Here is a 20,919-nt window from a genome sequence, read left to right on the forward strand (position 1 = left end):
GAACACAGAGCTTAAAATTAGGTAAGGCTAGGTTTAATTTCCATCTCCATCATTTGTAAAATGTATGACCTTGGAATTTACTTAACCTCTCTGAACCTGTTTCACATACCTACCTAGGAATTAGTAAAAAATCTGAAACACCATAAGTATTAGGCAATACTCAAACTGAGGCAGTATTCAGTACTGTGACTAATAGTTCAGGCTCTAAGGTCAGGCTGATAGGATTCACTCCCAGGCTCGATCACTTACACATTCTCTTTTGTGTGTGTGACAAAGACAGAGAGGGACAGATAGGGACAGACAGACAGGAAGGGGGAGACACGAGAGCATCAATTCTTCATTGGGGCTCCTTAGTTATTCATTGATTGCTTTCTCTTTGTGCCTTGACGGGGAGGGGGGGATATAGCAGAGCGAGTGACCCCTTCCTCAAGCCAGCAACCTTGGGCTTCAAGCCAGTGACCTCTGGGCTCAATCCAGCGACCATGGGGTCATGTCTATAATCCCACGCGCAAGCCAGCGACCCCGTGCTCAAGCTGGATGACCTCGCACTCAATCTGGCGACCATGGGGTATCAAACCTGGGTCCTCTGTGTCCCAGTCCAACGCTCTATCCACTGCGCCACTGCCTGGTTAGGCACTTATACATTCTGGAGTAAGGTATCATACGTCGTCATGGAATTATGAGAATTAAGTAAAATAATGTTTACCACACTCCTTGGCATGGAGAAAACTCAAAATTTATTACAAATATTAGTTATAATAAATATTAAAATATAGCTCACCTTTAATAAAAGACATGACCATATTTTGAATACTAACCTTACCATTAACCTAATCTTATTTTTCTTGCTTCTCTTCCTCCTTTGCTTAAAAGGGGGAGGGGGAAAATAGTGAGTACATTATCTCAATAATGTTTTGAAAAGACTCTCAATAGAAATCAGTAGTCATTTTCTAGCCTTAATATAATTACTCTATCCTCATTTGATGAATAAAACTTAAAGAAAGCATAAGACCTAATATACTTAAGAAAGAGCAAAGGACTTGGGTATATAGAACAAGTGTTTGAATCCTTGCTCACCACTATGTGACCTTGGTCAAGTAGTCCTTGGCACCTGTATTACAAATGACATTAAATGACACTTGATACTTCTGTGGATCAAAACTGCAGAGTTCTCAACCTCAGTCAAAGGCTTACACACACACTTTGAAACACTAGATACTTAGCAAATACTTTTCTAAAACAAAGATCACAATAGACTCCAAACAATGCACTAAAAACTAGCTAGATAAACACACCGTTTCAGTATCTGGTTAAAACATGGCAGAAATGAACACATCTGTTTGCCTCATCTCCCTACCAAAGTCCATCAAATAATACTAAGGGGATTTCTGACATAAACCCCCAAGAAAAAATGTAACAAAAGTTGAGAAATTCACAAAACAGATGAAGAGCAATTAATTTAAAAAGAAAACAAAGCAACAACTACTAATATTTAAATACTATGCCTTAGACATTCTAAGCAAATTGGCAAACCAAAGACTATGAAACAAACCTGCAGTGGGAACACCAAAGAGCAAAATCAATAATACCTCTCCACAAAAATCTTTGGAACTTGGAGAAAAGAGGGTAACAGATGGAGTTAAAAATAAAATCATTTGAATTTAATAATATAGAAGTCACCAATTACAGAATGTAGATAACTTGTCTCTCAGTGTCCTCCTCCCACATTTGCTACTCAATTATGATTTTGAACTTTTACCCCAATCTGTCTCCAGCTCTAAATGCCTATAACTGATTTGTGTATTAAGGGTCATTTCAATGCAAACATCCTCCTGCGAGACCTGAAACTCAGATACAGCAGGTCTTCAGATAGCACTGTTTCATTTTAACATTGAAGGGGGGAAATAAATCTATCCCCACTTAGGGCCACTCCTGAGTAGAGCTGACCTGTTCTCCCCATTATTGTAATGAAAAGTAAAATTTTGCAGTGACTTGGACCTTTGATTTGAACTAATCCAGTGCATAAATTTCTATACAGAAATGACAAGGACTGACATAACAAAACATTCCAAATTCTAAAAGTTGTTTGTGAAGGACTAGGAAACATTAGTTAAAGTTGAAAGTATGACTGTGTGGTTTTCCCTAGGTTCCTCCCACATCTTAAAGATGAGCACTTTCAGGTGAACTGGCATGTTGAAACTGTCCCAGTCTGAGTGAGTGTGTGAGAGAGTGCCTTGGGATGAAAGGGATTCCTGTCCAGGGGTGGTTCCTGCCTTGAGCCCAGAGCTGCCAGGATAGGCTCCAAGCACCACCTCCCAACCCTGAACTGGAAGGAGATTGAGAACTCACCTTGTCTTTATTAATTTTTCTTAAATGTCTGAATAGTTCACACTTAGTTCTATGTTTATTATTAGATGTGTTTTGAATCTTTATTTAGAAGTCTGATGACATTTCTATGATCAGAAATATGCTTTAGAAAATTAACTCTTGTTTATACATCAATTAGCCTATAATAAAATTGGTTTTGTTATAGTTTTGCTTAAAGTCACAGTTTCCAAGAACCTATAAATGATGTCAGGTGAGGACTTACTGTACTTTCAAGAGTGACATAATGGTTCCTGTCTTGAAATTCTGGACACATTTTTTTAATTATTCCTTTCCTCTCCTTCCCAAGCTAAAAATTAAGAACTGCCATTCTAGCACGAGCTCTCTGACCATACTACTATAATAATGATTTCCTGATCAGTTTATTTCTGCAATAGTAGTTCATCCAAACATCTACTTTCAGCCGTCATTTTTGGTCAGCACTTCCATAGCTGTATTACCAGCACATCTATCTCTATTACAGGCTTTCCATTTCCAAGTATTCTCAGAAACTGAAAATTTCAAGTTTTTGATTATTAGAGTAAAACATATCTTGCCATCAAAGGTCAGTCATACTTTCACTAACATTTCCCAGTCCTTCATAAGAAACTTTCAGAATTTGGAATGTTTTATGTATAAAAATTTAAACAATGGATTAGTTCAAATCAAAAGTCCAAGTCACTGAAAAAATTCTCCTCTTTAGCACAATAAAATCTTTTTTTTCCCCTCTATCTAAACATCAGTGTTTACACCTCTTCACCATACCCTCTCCCCTACTTTTTACTTCCAGCATATCATCAGCTTTGTTTGGGTGCACATTTTTCACATTCTTTAAGGAAAAAATACAGCTCCGGACAACCTACTCTTATTAAAATCTGTCAGGCATAAGACTAAATTAATTAAGGACTTGACAATCAGCCCTTAACATACATTTGGACAGTAGTGAACAGTTACAAAATATGTTCCAATCCCTAAACCCTAGAAGCTACTGATAAGGTACTTTTAGTGGCCAGGTCTCATTAAATTGTGTCTATTTGATGGAGGATCAAGTCCATACTTTTCCAGACATTTTTGTACTCCCCAAGTCACCAGAATAATGGTGGGTCCTTTTACACTCAAGAGACACAAAATGGCAGGTTTCGGTCTTTATCAAAGTCTTTTGAGTTGAGGGTCACCAAATAACATTATGGCCTGCACATGACACAGGCGGGGCTTTATTACTTCAAGTCTCCTTAACTTCTGTCTTCCTTATGTTACTCCAACCTTTCAGGATTTTGTCTCTTTCTAGTTACACTCATCTAAGAACCGTATTTCTCAGAACAAAAATTTTCACATTTCTTTTTCACCCTCCCAAAATACACAAAAATGGAAGATTCCATGGCATCCTATTTATAAAAACAATCTTTTAATTTGTTCATTCACACAATCTAAAATATAATCTGCATTAGAAACTCTTAATTAGAATTTAAAATCATCATCAGTAACAAGACAGTGTAACACATGTTATGTGTCATCAAAATGTCTCAGAAAGTTCTACCAGGAGAAACAGATCATCATATAGTCAAAACCAGGGATCCCCAAACTACGGCCAGCAGGCCGCCTGTGGCCCCCTGAGGGCATTTATCCGGCCCCGCGCACTTCTGGAAGGGGCATCTCTTTCATTGGTGGTCAGTGAGAGGAGCACATTAACCATCTCATTAGCCAAAAGCAGGCCCATAGTTCCCATTAAAATACTGGTCAGTTTGTTGATTTAAATTTACTTGTTCTTTATTTTAAATATTGTATTTGTTCCCGTTTTGTTTTTTTACTTTAAAATAAGATATGTGCAGTGTGCATAGGGATTTGTTCATAGTTTTTTTTTTATAGTCCGGCCCTCCAATGGTCTGAGGGACAGTGAACTGGCCCCCTGTGTAAAAAGTTTGGGGACCCCTGGTCAAAACCCAATGTCATAAATTATGTATAAACTGGGGATAAGAGAGGAGAGGGAGGGAACAACAGGAATCCCTAAGCAGTGGAAGTACTATTTTAAGAAATGATTTTTCAAATACAATCTAACCTAAAATAAAAAAGTTTAAAACCTCAAAGATTCAGTAAGGGGGCAAGTTAACCAATAATCAGCTTCTAGATAAAAACAATAACCAGCTGGAAAATAAAATAGACAAAAAATATTATAACAATAGCATTCAAAAATAAAACCCTAGAAAAGTTCTCAACAACAAAAAGGTGCAGATCTATGTGCAGAAACCTTTGAAACCTCACATATAAATAAATATAAAGGAAATATATAGGAAAATGTAAAACCATATTACATTCTTAATTAGGGGATCTTGATATTGTAAAATTTTCAATATATCCCTACATGGGATCCTATTAAAATGTTAAGGAACTATATGGTTCTGTTGGAGGGAAAGGGGCTAACCCTAATAAAACTACACCAAAGTATATATTTTTAAAAAATATTTATTGATTGATTTTAGAAAAGGGGGGTGGGGGAAGGACCACCAATTTGTTATTCCTCTTATTTATGCATTTATTGGTTGATTCTTGTATGTGTTCTGAGGTGGAACCCTCAAACTTGGTGTACGGGAATGATGTTCTAACCAACAGAGAGGGCCGAAATGTATCTTAAAAGAAATGCCCTGGCCAGTTAGTTGTCCATTAAGAGCACTGTCTCAAATCAACAAGGTTGCAGGTTCAATCCCCGGGCAGAGCAAACAGAGGAAGCAACCCCCGCCCCAGTAATAAATAAAAAAGAGCAGCTGAGTGGAACAACAAATGCTTTCTGTCCCCCTCCGTTCTTTCTCCCTTCCTCTCTCTTTAAAAACATCAATAAAAATTATGCCCTGGTTGGATAGCTCAGTTGATTGGAGAGTTGTCCCAGAGCGTGGAGGCTGCTCGTTCAATTCCCAGATCAAGGCACGTATAGGTGCAGCTTGATGTTCCTGTCTCTTTCTCGCAAACAAACAAGAAAGTACTCAAAAATGAAAATTAAATAGGGGTAGAGGGTATCTAGAAAACACTACCCCTACCCAAATATTTAAGTTTATTTTAAAGCTATAATCATCAAGACAAAAAATACAAACATATATTCCAAATGTAGGTATAAGCCATTTAGGAAATTACAAATAGAGGAATCAATGGATTATCTTTAAAGAGTATTGGGACATTTAGATAATTACTGAGGAAAAAGAAAATGGACATCTTCACCAAAAAAACAATAGATGAAATATTCAAATTAAATTACTAGACAATCTAGGAGACAGCAAAAGTAGACTACCTATAACCTTGGACTAAGGAAGGTTTTGTAACGCCCTCCACAAAAATCCAAAGCCTCAAATAAAAAGTTTGATAAACTTATACACCTAAAAGCTAAAATATGGCCCTGGCCAGTTGGCTCAGTGGTAGAGCGTCAGCCTGGCATGCGGAAGTCCCGGGTTCAATTCCCAGCCAGGGCACACAGGAGAGGCGCCCATCTGCTTCTCAACCCCTCCCCCTCTCCTTCCTCTGTCTCTCTTCCCCTCCCGCAGCCGAGGCTCCACTGGAGCAAAGTTTCCCCGGGCGCTGAGGATGGCTCCATGGCCTCTGCCTCAGGCGCTAGAATGGCTCTGGTTGCAACAGAGTGACGCCCCAGATGGGCAGAGCATCGCCCCCTGGTGGATCCCGGTTGGGCGCATGCAGGAGTCTGTCTGACTGCCTCCCCGTTTCCAGCTTCAGAAAAATACAAAAAAGAAAATAAAATAAAAGCTAAACTATGACAAGCAAACAGTATCACATACAAAGAAAGGAAGAAAGAACAGGAGGGTGAAACAACCAAGTTAAATTCTCTATAATAGTCTCTAGTGAGTAAGAATGAGCTGAACAAGCTAACATGAGAAGAATAGGTATGAACTATGAGAGTGGGCAGTTCACAAAAAGTTGTAATTTTAATATATGAATCCTCTTTAAAGTGTTATACATTTACTACAATGTTTTGAATTTTGCTTTTCTCCTCCCTTTATATCTTGTAGATCCTTGCTTATCAGAATATAAAAATCAACTTCAGCTTTTAAACATTTACATAAGGTATATGATATTTTGAGGTGGAAGCTTAAATGATCTGTGGAAAAAGGAGCACAGGATATTTGCTTAATGTAAGGATACATTTTGAAGTTAGAGAACACTACAGCTGAAAAACAGGTTTTTCGACTTGAGGCAAGTCCTCATAGGTGGAAGAAAACCATATTGGGTGAACAGAAAGCAACACAGTATGAGTGTTTTTCTGGAATTCAAAGATTGAAATATATAGTCAAAAACAGATGAATTATGAATCCTGGCTAATGACTCTGAAGATCATTTATAGATCTTCCAGATCCCTTATATTAGAGAAAGGATACTGAAACCATATACATCTACATAGCCCCAAAGTTTAAATCCCTAGATTATATGTACTGAATTCAAAACCTCATCTTCTGTCTCAAGCTCTTCAATCAGATAATAAAGAGCTTTTGCTAATTCATACTTTTAAATTCCAAAAGGTAAGTCTGGTAGCAATACTAATTAGAAGAAATAAGGTACCTTTCCTAAAAAGACTAAGGCAAAGTTCCAGAACAAAACATCAAAATCTACAACACAACTGAAAAAGGCATGTCCAAAACTGGAAAGGTATGTTTTGTTATATCCAAAACATAAGCTAAAGCAAAAATAAAATTTTAATATTTAAAATACTTATTAATTTATCAAAGACTTTGCTTGAGCTGTGGCTTAGAAATCTAGAAATGCGTGCATCCCTTTGAAAACATTCCCACTACATTCATTATGAACATATCATCCCAGTCTAGAAAAATTCCTTTGACTGCAAAGTAACAATGATTTCAAATTCACCTATTACTTTCAATTTTTTTTAAATCCACTAATGACTTCCTACTATTGGGATTCATTACAATTCTTATAAATGGGAAACAAAAATGTAAAAACTTTATAATACTCATAACAGAAAACAGCATGAATCTTCAAAGGCTGAGTGGAAGCCTAGATTCACAAACAGGAGATTCAGACCCTTAAGCTGTAACTCCTTCATAAACTTCAAAATTTTTCTTAGAACTGAGTTTGCTGATTGCCAGTAGACTGAGCAAGAAACAGTACTATCTTGGTAAATGGAGGGTAGATTTCTGACTCCAATCTCAAGTAGTAAAAAAAAAAAGGATCCATCAGGAATCATACGAGTTTACTTTTTTTATCGTAAGCAAGTATAGCGTTCTCACACTCACAATTGATCAAGTATTCTTATATAATTTAAGATTCACTCCAGTTTTGATAGTTCTATCAGATTTTCATCTTAAAGTCTTTGTCAGGATCACTGTTGTGAAATTTCGAGATTTTATTTTTCCATTTATTTGGCACAACAGTGAAATAACTACATTTTTTATACCTTCTCCAAATGTGTTAAAAGTATTACAGTTGATGACTTAATTACTGAAGCATCCAAAAAAAACTGATTAGAATAAATTCTCTATATATCAGATCCTACAAGGGACTATCTGACCAGGTTAAGTCTCCATTTCCCCCAACTACCTCAGATTAAGTTTACTGCTGTGGATAAAGGTGATTATAAAAACGTAACCCAGGGGTCTCAAACTCGCGGCCGTGCGGCCCGCCCACCAATTTTGTGCAGCCCGCAGACTAATCAAACTTCGTGGATTAATCTGCGGGCCAGTCTGCGGCCGCACAAAATTGGTGGGCGGGCCGCGAGTTTGAGACCCCTGACGTAACCCAAGAGAAAGGAAAAGTTAATACCATAATTCATGTAAAATTTACCTAAAGTTTTTCTTTTCCAAGAACTGCCACAATGGATTTATCACTTGTTACCCTTTGATCAATAATCAGTTTACTGATTCATTCTCAGTCCCCGGTCTACCTTGCCAGCCCATCATTTCTAGTAATTTCAACATTTCTGAAACTGAATGCTTCTTACAACTGATGACATCTTAGAATAGCTGAGAGCCATATGGCAGTCAGGATATAAACAGAAATGTCACTGTTTAAGTATGCTCAAACTTGGTTTGCTTCCAATTTCCTTTGACACTTGACTGTTTACACCTAGACATTTCATTCAGCAAACCAATGAAGAATCATTGTAGGGAAGACTGAGGTTTCTTACCAGAAGGTTGTTCTGCTGACACCTTCTGATAAAATCAAGAAAGCACCAGCATCAAAACTTGCAGAGTGGGTGAAAATTCTTGGAAGAAAATCCTGGAGATAATAGAGGAAAGCTCTTTTAAAGTATGCTTGTAACATCAATGCTCTCCACGGCACTGAGGAAGCTAGTGTGAGAATAAACAATCACCTAACTGTGAAGATGTTTTAACCAATTTACATTTTATTGATTTAAATTAAAATGCTTATATATTTACCATTTTATATATGGAATTATTTAAAGATAACCTTTTAGTAAATATAAAACAATTCTAAAAGATAAAGAAAACTACACTCAAGAAATTGACAATATTTCCTCTTAGTGCCTCTAATACCATTTCCCATACAGTGAAATTATATGGATCTTCCAAAAATCACTATATGAAAAAATAACTTATTTCCTGGACTCTAACCCCAACTTCCAACTAAAAACATATCCCCCTTTGGCTTATTTTTACACCTCAAATCAACATGCCAAAAGAATCATTATCCGCCATCCTACTTTGCACTCTTTACACGTTATGATCCAATTTACAGGACTAAAAAGAGAAAATTGAATACAGCAGTTAAGAAAATAAAGCCCAATCATCAAGGTATTCACTGTCTATAATAAATTAATTTTTCTCCCATGCATCTAGAACCGTGATGGCGAACCTTTTTATAAAAACTGCCCACTTTTGCAGTGCTGGTCAACCTGATCCCTCTCACCCACTAGTGGGCGTTCCAGCTTGCATGGTGGGTGAATCGGGGTGCTGTTTGGTTGCTCTGCTAGGCCCACCCTGAAAGCAGGAACGCCCACTAGTGGGCAGGAGGGAGCAGGTTGACCAGCACTGTAAAAGTGGGTGGTTTTTATAAAAAGGTTCACCATCAGGATCTAGAATGACACTAGCTATGCACCGTCCTTGAAAAACTGAGAAAATAGTTGTTTGTGTTTCATAATTCAGATGAGAAACTCTATCGAGAAAACTAACTTAGCGGCTCCCAGATGCAGGCAATCACAACCTAAGCAATTTATATATGAGTCTCAATTTGCAAGCAGTTAAAGCATTTTGGGGGGCCGGGGGTGGGGCGACAAAGACAGACTCAGAGAGAGGGACAAACAGGGACAGACAGACAGGAAGGGAGAGAGATGAGAAGCATCAATTCTTTGTTGCAGCACCTTAGTTTTTCATTGATTGCTTTTTCATATGTGCCTTGAAGGGGGGGGGGGGGGGCCAGAGGGGCGGTGGCTCTACAGCAGACTGAGTGACCCCTTGCTGGAGCCTGTGACCTTGGGCTCAAGCTGGTGAGCCTTGATCAAACCAGATTAGCCCGCAATCAAGCTGGTGACCTTGGGGTCTCAAACTTGGGTCCTCCGAGTCCCAGTCCGACCTCCCTCTATCCACTGCACCACCGACTGGTCAGGCCAGTTAAAGCATCTTAAACTAAGGTATTTCCAGGCACTCAAAGGCGTGCCAGTCAGAAATACTTATAGCTACTACTCCCACCCCTCCCACTGGCCCCATAAATACTATGGTAATTCTTCCTAGAGCTTTTGTATCAGGTTACTTAAATAATTTATAATAAAACATTTTGTTGCTGAACTATATATACAGTTAACAGATAATGAGAAGAACTCATTACCAATGGGGAAAGGAAAAAATCTTACTGACAACACTTTGGTATAGTGGAGTTTCTCTATTAAGATTGGGCTGAGATCCACTATTTACTATGTGGTAGGTAAAACAAAAGAGAGGACCCAGGACTATTAATAAGATAAGGAAAATAAGACTCTTAAATAGCTTCATTTGCCCAAAATGAAGTCACAAAGTACCCCTTCAGGAATACAATGGTCTTCCCAGAGCACCCCAGAAGGCTTTCTGGAGCAATTCTCAAGAGGTTCTATCAACCATGAATGAGAACCAGCTTTGTTTGAATTGGGCATCCTCCTCCCACCCTAGTCCCAGAAGAAAGGAAAGATTGGCTAAGGAGAGCAAATTTTCCCACGTGCCAAAAAAAAAAGTTTAAAATAGAGGGTTATTTAATACACGGTGCTAATACAACTGCCTATTCAAAAATAAGTCTTTATGTAGTAAATATAAAATGAGTAAATGATATACTACAGGAAAACCTAAAAAATTTTATGTATAATCTGAACACAGGCAGTCTTAACCCAGCACTGGAAACCCTGAAGCTGTAATAGGGCAAAAATAGCTCAGTATATAAAAAATAAAACTTCTTTTATGGCCAGGGATACAATAAAGTCAACAGACAATAAATGTGGAAGGGACACTCTTACAGTGAATGACTTAGGCAATCTCAAAAAGTGATAAATTACATCCCAGCAAGCAGACAGGCAACTGACAGGCAATTTATGGAAAAGTAAATTCAGCCTACACAAGTGATGGTTCAGTGGATAGAGCTGAGGACTGAGGTTTGAAACCTTAAGGTCGCAGGCTTGAGCATGAGATCACAGACATGACCTGATGGGTCGCTGGCTTCAAGCTGAAGCTCACTGGCATGAGCAAGGGGTCACTGGCTTGGCTTAAGCCCCTTGGTCAAGGCACATATGAGGAGAACTCAATGAACAACTAAAGTGCCAACACTCCAAGTTGATGCTTCTCATCTCTCTCCCTTCCTGTCTATCTGTCCCCATCTCTGTATCTGTCTCTCTCTCTCTCTCTCTCAAAAAAAAAAAAAAAAAAAAAAAAAAAAAAAAAAAAGTAAATTCAAATGGCCAACAAATATCAGAATTCACAAGCGGAGATTGGCAAGTCAAAGTTCCAATGAGACAATTCTTTACATCAGACACACAAAAATTAAAGCTCATAAAACTCATTTTCTGGCAAGAATATAACATGAATTGATATTCATCAATGGAAGAAAAAGGAAGTCTTAAACCTTTTGGAAAGTAATCTGTTAACTTTTATTAGACTTGGGAAAAAAAGTTCCCTTCCACCAACCCAACCTGTCCCACTCTTTGAAACCTATCTATGGAAACAGATCTGTGGAGTAGCAAAAAAATGAAAAGCAAGTGAGTGTATATCTATTGGGGAATGAATGGATTTCAAGGTAATTCTTACTGTGAAACATTATGTAATCATTAAAAAATAATTATATTCCAAGTGAAAATAGCCAAGCTGTAGATTATCTTGTATTTATAGCAGTATGGGGGGAAAAACCTACATTAGTATCTGAATATGCATGCATATATAATTATATAATATATAATATATAATTATATAATATATAATATATAATTCTAATGAATATGGAGGAAAACCTGGTAAGTGGTTTACCTAAAATGAAATGGGGAAAAAGAGACCAAGTGGTGAAAAAAAGCCAACAGGGTGGGGGGTTGGGGGTGTACTTAAAGCAAGGCTGTATATATACTTACACATGTGTAAAATTACACATATGCATACGTATTTTCAAGGAGTTGAAATTATCTTAAACACTTTGTCAGCCAGCACTTTTTCCATACAGCACATATATATATCACCACTACACACATCTTTTTAATTTTCTCATCTCTAGAAATCTCAAATGTACTTTCTAAGTAACAAACTTGTTATTTACAACATCTACCTCATCTAAATTGTAACTTTATTCTAATAATAACCTAAGTTTAAATCACCAGTTATCTTTGATGTTTACATATAATTCCCTTCTTCTCTAGTTTGTATCTATGTAAATCCTAATTTGTATAGGAAACTTTGATACTGTTAACAGTGCCAAAGAGTATGTTTTCCTGATTCACCATGACATCTACAATGCTGCAGTTAACAAGAAAGACTGGGACAGTGTTTCTCTGCTGCCATGTGCACTAGCTGCCTTGACCTGGTCCTTCCAAGTGAGAATAAGCACCTTTCTCCTGGAGTGTTTCCCAGTACTGACAGCTGTAGGTAATTCCTCAGTATGGTTTCAATTGTTTCACTGTATGAGATTAAAATGACATTAACTTTTTTTAAGTATATGTAATTTTTGACAGATGAATACTTCTGTAGGTGTTTTGTAAAAAGATTGTTTGTAAAAAGCTGTTGTATGCTACCATAATTGTTTTTCACTTTCTGAGAAAACATCAGTGAAGATATGAGAATTTTGTGAGAATGCATAAATATCTATTAGTGCTTGCATACTAGTAATGGCTTGGCTTGTTAATTTTACAAATATCCATTTTAAGTTCAGTTTGAATCAAAATTAAAAATGAAATTAGTTTTGTATACATGTGATGTTATACTAAGATTAACAATAAATCAGTGTCTGAGTGTCAAAAATAGCAAATTCATTTGCTTATTCAATATGTACTGAAAGCCTACTAGGCACACTTGAAGTACACACATCAAGTCTCTGCAAAACCTAAGACTTGAAAACAACCTGACAAACTTTATGAAGCAAAAAAGTTGTAACATGGAAAAGAAAAAGGAAAAGTTTTCATATGACTAATTATCCTGAAGAAATCTTGCCAGGTGAATGCATGTTCCTTTGCCAACAGTACCTATAAACTCCATCAGTTATTATTACTGGGAGGAGACCTCTATGCATCCTCCCCAAAAAGGGAGGCAAGTACTGAGGCTAGAGTATGAGAGACAAGTTAAAACAACTGATATTTAACTCAGATTTAATGTTGGTTCAATTTTGCCATGGCTATCAGCCTCTTTAATCTAAGGACAAATAAATCAAAGGGGTTGTCATACATGTAAATAGATTATGCTCAGATTAACAGAGCAATGCCTTGCCATGTTTTCTTTTGCTTGAACTGTTTTTATAAAGATTTGGTCCTAGAAAATTTAACTAGCATCACAATAGTTTCTTACTATTTACTAAAAAGTCGAAAAATCTCACTCCCCACCTCTCATCCTCTCAATTAAAACAAAAATCTTCTAAGGCCCTTTTATACTCAAAAAATACTTTGTGGTGGCCCTGGCTGGTTGGCTCAATGGTAGAGCGTTGGCATGTGGATGTCCCAGATTCAATTACCACTAAGGGCACATTGGAAAAGCGACAATCTGCTTCTCCACTCCCCATTCTCTCTCTCTCTTCCCTTCCTGAAGCCATGGCTCCACTAGTTCAAGTGCACTGGCCCCAGGCACTGAGGGTGGCTCCAGGGAGCCTTGGTCTCATCTCAGCAGCTAAAAATAGCTCAGTTACTGAGCTTGGCCCCAGATGGGCAGGGCATAGATGCCAGACCAGGTTGCCGGGTAGATCCTGGTTTGGGCGCATACGACAGTCTATCTCTCTATCTTCCCTTTTCTCACTTGGAAATAAAGAAGAAGAAAAAATACTATGAGGCCTAGAGAAGTCAATAATATTGCAATAACTATGTATGGTGTCAGATAAACTTATTGGGATTATCACTTCATAAGGTTTATAAATGTCTAATCACTGTTGTACACCTCAAACTAATAGAAGACTACATCAACTGAAAATGAAAAACCATTTTTTAAAAAAAGCTCTGGCACCCTCAAAAAATATTGTGTTGTAATACTGCCAACGAGAAGTGCCGCATTATAAGCAAGATGTTGTACACTACTACATAAGCATATATGAAATATTTCAAGTATTCCCCAAATTCCTTACACAATCAATATAACGCCAATAATTAAGAATGATATAAATATATGGATAGTTATATCCAGCACAAATGATCATTTGAGCCACATATCTAGTTTTAAAGTTTCTATTAGCAGTATTCAAATAAGTAAAAACAAATAAAAATTTAAGTTTTATTTAATCCAATATATCCAAAATATTTAAACATGTCATCAGTATTTTTAAATTACAGTGAATATGCTTTTTATCATACTAAGCCTCTGAAATCCATATGGAATTTACAATTAAAGTACATCTCAACTCAGACTAGCACATTTCAGCCCAAAGGCTAGTGGCTACCATACAGGAGAGATTTTTATAAAGAGAACACATAGCTCAAATCAATTCTCCAGAAATCCTCCCAATTGAGTCCTCTTGACTTCCACTGTATTAATTAGTAGTAATTTATAATAATTAAATAAGCCATAGAATATTTATATTTCAAAAAAATCACACTCTAATGATTAAAGACATCAAGTTCTCTCAAGTCTAAAAGATCAGTCAGAATCCTCAATCAGCCTCCGATTAATTTTATGGCTCTAGATTCATTCGCTTAGCCTGTTCTCTCAATTGATAACACTATCCCCCCCCTTGTGATTAAAAGATTAAATGAGATAAATTCATGTAAAGTACCCGCACTATTTGATTGTCTGCATGCTCAATAAATAATAGCTGTTATTGTTAGAGCTAGATGTTAACAGAACCTAGCAGATTTCACCACTTGAAAAACTGTTAGAAGATACCCAACTGTCTCATACTGCAAATAAAATAAAAAAATAAAGGTCTCAAGAACAGCCAGTAAAAAATTATGGGTCAGACATGGAAGACTTCTTGCTTTCCCCACTAAAAAAACCAATTTGCTACATCCCTAAGAGAACGCACTTCTTGAGTTATTATCCTGTCAGGCATCTGTCCTGTGTTCTTAAATGTAAGCACACTATGTTAAAATTTCCTTTGAAGAACTTCTAATACTATACGTACTCTAATAGGCAAATGGGGAGTGAGAGGCCCTAGAGGTAAATCTTACTTCAGCTACAGTGTAATCATGCAGGTTTTCTAAAATGTAAAATGAAGCTAATACCACATACCTCATGGAGTCCTTGCAAGAAAATCAGGAAATACATGCATAAATAAGTGAAACAGAACTTCTAGTAAATAACAGGCACTCATACACAGAAAACTATTATCTAAGTCAAAAAAGGCACACAAATATGATGTTGGAAATATACTGGTGCAAATAAAGTAAAAATATGGGGAAAAGTATGCTTTCTGTAAGGATATAAAGCCAAGGCCTTGACAATATATCTCTAGGTAGGTAAGATTGTTTTATCAATTTGTTTTCATTTCTCATAATTGTGCTATTCTGGTATTACAAAAAAAAAAAAAAAGCACATGAAAACTAATCTTTAAAAATTATTAACCTTTTCCTTTAGTTAAATCTTAGTTCTTTTTAAGTTTTATAACAGTAGCATTTTAAAACATGCAAAACTAAAAACTATCTTTGAAATATCTGAAATTGTATGTTTTTAATATAAGTGTCCCTAATATTAAGACAGCCACCATCTTTTCTTCAATTACTGATCTCCACAAAGAAACCAACAATAAACCATACCAACTTTGAAGTCAGTACACGTTCAGAACAATCCTTGACTAAAACTTCGTAAGTCACCATCAGTAGCGATAATAAACCTGAAAATTTAATTACTATCAAATTTCATTTTAATATTAAGATAATAAGAAAATTTTGGAAATTTACTTTAAAATTTGTTTGTAGTCGCCTGACCAGGCGGTGGCACAGTGGATAGAGCGTTGAACTGGGATGTGGAGAACCCAGGTTCAAGACCCCGAGGTCACCTGCTTGAACGCAGGCTCATCTGGTTTGAGCAAAAGCTCACCAGCTTGGACTCAAGGTCGCTGGCTTGAGCAAGGGGTTACTCGGTCTGCTGTAGCACCACGGTAAAGGCACATATGAGAAAGCAATCAACGAACAACTAAGGTGTCGCAAGGAAAAACTGATTGATGCTTCTCATCTCTGTTCCTGTCTGTCTGTCCCTATCTATCCCTCCGACTCCCACTCTGTCTCTGTAAAAAGAAAAAAAAAGTTTGTAGTCAACATTGTCAAAAAAGAAATCACAAAGCTCTAAAAGTAATTAGTTCCATCTTCTATAAAGAAAGCCTAATGTTTCATTCAAACACTTTTGAGATTACACTTTTCTTTGAACACCGTGGAAATTCTCCTCTACATGAACTAGAAATTGAGTGATTTTCAACTTATGTTTAAAATTACATTCTGCTCTTGGCTATGCAAGTTGTCATGTTATTACAAAGTTTAATATCAGAAACCATCAGTTAAAAAGCATTTTAGCTTGACCAGGCATTGGTCCAGTGGACAGAGCTTTAGCCTGGGACACAAAGGACCCAGGTTCGAAACCTGGAGGTTGCTGGTTTGAGGGTGGGCTCACCAGCATGAGCAGCAGGGGTGCTGGCTTGAGCAAGAGGTCACTGGGCTCTTAGCTGGATGCCCTCCCCCCATCAAGGCATATATGAGAAAGCAATCAATGAACAACTAAGATGCTGCAATAAAGAATTGATTCTTCTCATCACTCTCCCTTCCTGTCTGTCTGACCCTCTCTGGCTCTTGTCTATCTTACTTAAAAAAAAAGAAAGAAAGAAAAAAGAAAAAAATTTTAATGACCTCAAATGGGCACAAAGTTTTTTGGGGGTAATAGAAATGTTCTAAAATAAGATTGTGGTAATGATTACACAACATTCTGTAAATACACTATCATAAATTATAAATTCTACCTCACAGCTTAAAAAAAAAAAGGCTAGTAGTATAAACCCTAAAATGCCATGCTCCAGGTAGGCAAGGTTAAAAAAGCATCAAGCGCTTAATTAACATTATCTTCCATTTCTTCCCATCCCCATAGATTGACAAGGCTGCAAACAGGAGCCTATGAAGTTTTCTCTCTTTAACTATAGGTCCAGTTAAGTTATAAAAAGCAAAATACAGAACATGCTACTACTTGTGTAAATTTAAAAAAATAAAACTATCCTATTTTTTTTTGTCAAATCTTTAGCTTTTCACTGGTTCCAATTAATTTGTGGAATGAAGTTTCAGTTCCAGAAGAAAAATCTTTAATCAATGTCTACAGAACACTGCCTCAAGGCTTCTAATCCCATGGCTGAAATTCTTCGCTGGCAATTCACATTCTGAGCCAATTGTGTGTGTGCATGTAGAGGTAAGTAAGGAGATAAAGAAAGATCAACCTGTACACTGAAAACCACAACTGAAAGACCAAAATGTTAGCTGTGATCTCAAGGCAATTTCTGATAGTTTCCAAAATTCCCTCAACTAACCACTTGTTATTTAAATTAGAAAAGATTACTAAAAAGTACTTAAAATTGCTGCTACACTAAATGAAAGAAGCCAGATTCAAAATGCTAAAAGGTATCTGATTCTACACATAGAACAGTCTGAAAAATGCAAAACTAAGGGGACAGAAAACACTCTAGGGTCTGGTTAGAGGTTAAGGAGAGAGGTTTACTACAAAGAAATGTAAGGGAAATTTGGGGATGGTGGAACTATTCTTTCTCTCTTCATCCTGCTGATAGCTTCATCCTTCTGATAGTGGCTACAGAACTATGAACATTTATCAAACATTATACAACTGTGTATCAAAAAAGGTGAATTTTACTATATGCATAGTAATCTCAATTCACATAATTAAAAATAAAAAATTGCTTGTGTGGTAAGCCAACTTTTTCCAAGTGGGTAGTTTCAGGGAATAAAAAAATACTGGGGACACTGAGCTCTTTCAATCCCTTCATTTACACAAAAGGAAACAGTCCCACTGCCAGATAATATAATATATATAGCAAGCTGAAGTACAGGCTTAGAATCCCCATTTGTTTAACTTCAAATCCACAGTTTCCTCCACTTGACCATTCTCACACTGGATTCCAGAGTTCTAAGACAAGTTTCCACAAAGTGCAAGTATAAGTGGATTATAGCAAGACATAACTTTCCAAATGTTAAAGTACAATTATTTTAATACATAAAAACGTAGCTAGGGTTCGTCCCAACCTTTTCCAAAGAACCATCTTACTTTGTTAAGTAATACTGAGTAATGGAGTCAGAATCTAAGTAGAACCAAGCAGATTCATAAAGCATGGATAGGGAACAACAGGAAGTACTTTAGCCTGACCAGGCGGTTGCGCAGTGGGTAAGAGTCGGACTGGGACAGGGAAGATCCAGGCTCCAAACCACAAGATCGCTGGCTTCAGCACGGGCTCACCAACTTGGGCGCAGGGTCACTGGCTTGAGCATATGATCAGATAGACATGACTGCATGGTCACTGGCTTAAGCCCAAAGGTCGCTGGCTTGAAGCCCAAGGTTGCTGGCTTAAGCAAGGGCTCACCTGCTCTGCTCTAGATCCCTCATCAAGGGACGTATGAGAAATCAATCAATGAACAACTAAGAAGCCGCAATCAGGAACTGATGTTTCTCATCTCCTTTCCTGTTTTCGTAATCTGTCCCTCTTTCTGTCACACACACACAAAAAAAGTCCTTTAGAGTTCCAAAACGGGGACATTTGACTTATTGTGGCTTAAAAAAAAATACTACTGATAAACCAAAGATTAAGTTTTTACTAAAATTTTCCATGATCTTAAATGTGTTTTATGAAAAAGGAATGAAGACAATCTTCTGTAGCAATCAACATAAGTAAATTTAGTTGAAAAGGTATTCTACCATACATGCTGCAAAATAAGACAAAATAATTTGTTTTTCAATGACCAAAAACAAAACAAAACAAAAAATAACACGCCTTCATTAAACAAGAACTGTATAGCCAAACAGTGAGAATTTGAGTTTTCCATGGGTGAGGGAGTGCTAATGCAAAAATGATACACCTTGTTTATTTACCCTTGATAGGACAAGTATAATATTCTTTGTGTATTGTGCCACAGCTATGTCTGCAGTCATTCAAAGAAGGCAACCACTAACCACCTAAGAAGGTTTAAAGTTGTAAAAAGCTTAGGGCGATCCTTTAGACGCCAACTGTGACTTCCCACTATGCTGTTACCACGTGACAGTAACACAAATCTACACAGCTGATCAGTAAACTAAGAAAAAAATAAAAACGCTCAAAAAACGCACAGGAAATTTCGACCACCAAATAAAATTATATCCCGTGGGATAAAAGGTACGTCGAAATGAAATGTAGTGAGAATACATTCTGCGTACGCACAGTACTCCTGTATTAGGAGGCCCTTTCGTAAAAATAGCCAGGGCTCTCAAACATTTGAGATGCTGGCTTACTAAGATTGACTGACAGAGAGCAGCTGGGAAGAGTTTGTATTGATCTTGTAACATCCTGGCATACTTTGGGAGATAGGAAGAGACCGTTACAATGGCAGAACTACACTGTAAGGATTTCATTCTGTTATGTGGCCCCTACATACTGGAAGCCCCTACTAAATTCCTCCACTCTCGAATTCCTCCCCCGTTTTCCAGCCCCGATCCCACAGAAACGAATCTCCTTCTGCCCGACAGAAACAAACAAAAAACCTCGTGGCGAAAAAAACCAAACAAACTCTACACCTTTCAAAAGCACTTGGTAACTGATTAAAAGAAACTGGTCACCTTCCTACCTGTCTCCCAGATCCATTCCACATTTAAATCGTACTTTAAAGCCTGCAACTCTCGCCTTTTTCCGTAACAGAGGGGCTCAGGCGCCGCCCAATTCCCCAGGCCGCAACGATGTACACCCGCCACAGTTCAAGGTTTTCTAGTTTTCTGTCTTCGAACCTATCCCTCAAATCGGTGCTCGCTTCTTCTGACACGAAAGTTGATCAGCCCCCAAGCCCAGTACAAAGGTGAATTCCTGAGATGCCGCGCCGCGCCCCCCACGGGGGCGGGGAGGGGTCCGGCGGCCGCCCGGCGCTGCTGCTCCGCCGGCCGAGGGGCGGGAGCGCGGCTGCGGCCACACAATCCCACCGCCTCCTCTCACGACTCCCACCTCGCGGCGCGCAGGCCTGCTCCCGGGAGCGCCCCGCCGCCCGGCGGCCACTCGGCTTCTCGCCACCAGCCGGCCAAGGACCGTACCAGCGTCCCAGAAGAAGCTTCTTAAGTAGAAAAACGCAAAGGTGTCCAACGTGTTGTTTCAAAACATAACGGAGCCCAGGCCCCCAAGACCGTTAAACCGCGGGTGGAGGGGGGAGAAGCAAGGAACCCAGCGACCAAGGGTTGTGGTCGGGCGGCCCCTTCTGACCCCAAGCCTCCCTCTCTGGGACCACCAACCCTCTCCCAAAGCTGCCCCGGCCGCCGGAAGACCCGACAAAGAAGCAAAAGGGTACCTTGTAGAAAGCCCCGTTGGAGCCGCGAACCTCCACCGTCAGCTCCGCCATGTTGGAACCGCAAAGGCCGCTGGGAAGAGATTCTAGAAACTTTCCAACCAGCGGGGAGGAGGGGAGGAGCTTTGAGAGGCGGGGGGAGGGGCGGGGAAAGGGCGGGAACTGGAACCCCCCGCCCCACACCCCTGGGGTCTCACCGCGCAGCCCTGACTCTCCCAGTGGGGTCCCTCGGCTTTTTACATCACTCGCCCCCGGCCCCGCCTTCCGCCGCCGACGCCCGGTTCTTCCGAAACAATCGCCCGACCTTTGTTGACCCGCCCCTACGTCTCCGCCCCCAGCGGCGGGGGGTCGCGGTCTGCAGCGGGCAACAGCCTCCCAGCGCCTGGGAATGAAGTACCCTCATCTCACCAGCCCCTTTCATCTTCATTCCACTGCTTTCCAGCATCTCGTCCTAA

General features: G+C 38.6%; 1 protein-coding gene across 5 annotated transcripts in view; it reads right to left on the reverse strand.

Moving 5' to 3' along the window:
* FXR1 (FMR1 autosomal homolog 1) overlaps positions 1-20,572 on the reverse strand; it is a 60,567-nt gene extending 39,995 nt beyond the window's left edge. For all 5 annotated transcript variants that reach the window (XM_066347993.1, XM_066347992.1, XM_066347991.1 and 2 more), the window contains exon 1: positions 20,468-20,572. In XM_066347993.1, coding sequence (XP_066204090.1) covers positions 20,468-20,518 — 51 coding nt within the window. In that variant the 5' untranslated portion in view covers positions 20,519-20,572. The remainder of the gene's footprint in view (positions 1-20,467) is intronic.
* Between the last annotated feature and the right edge of the window lie 347 nt (positions 20,573-20,919).

Source organism: Saccopteryx leptura, chromosome 8 (assembly GCF_036850995.1).
Source record: "Saccopteryx leptura isolate mSacLep1 chromosome 8, mSacLep1_pri_phased_curated, whole genome shotgun sequence".
Taxonomy (NCBI): domain Eukaryota; kingdom Metazoa; phylum Chordata; class Mammalia; order Chiroptera; family Emballonuridae; genus Saccopteryx; species Saccopteryx leptura.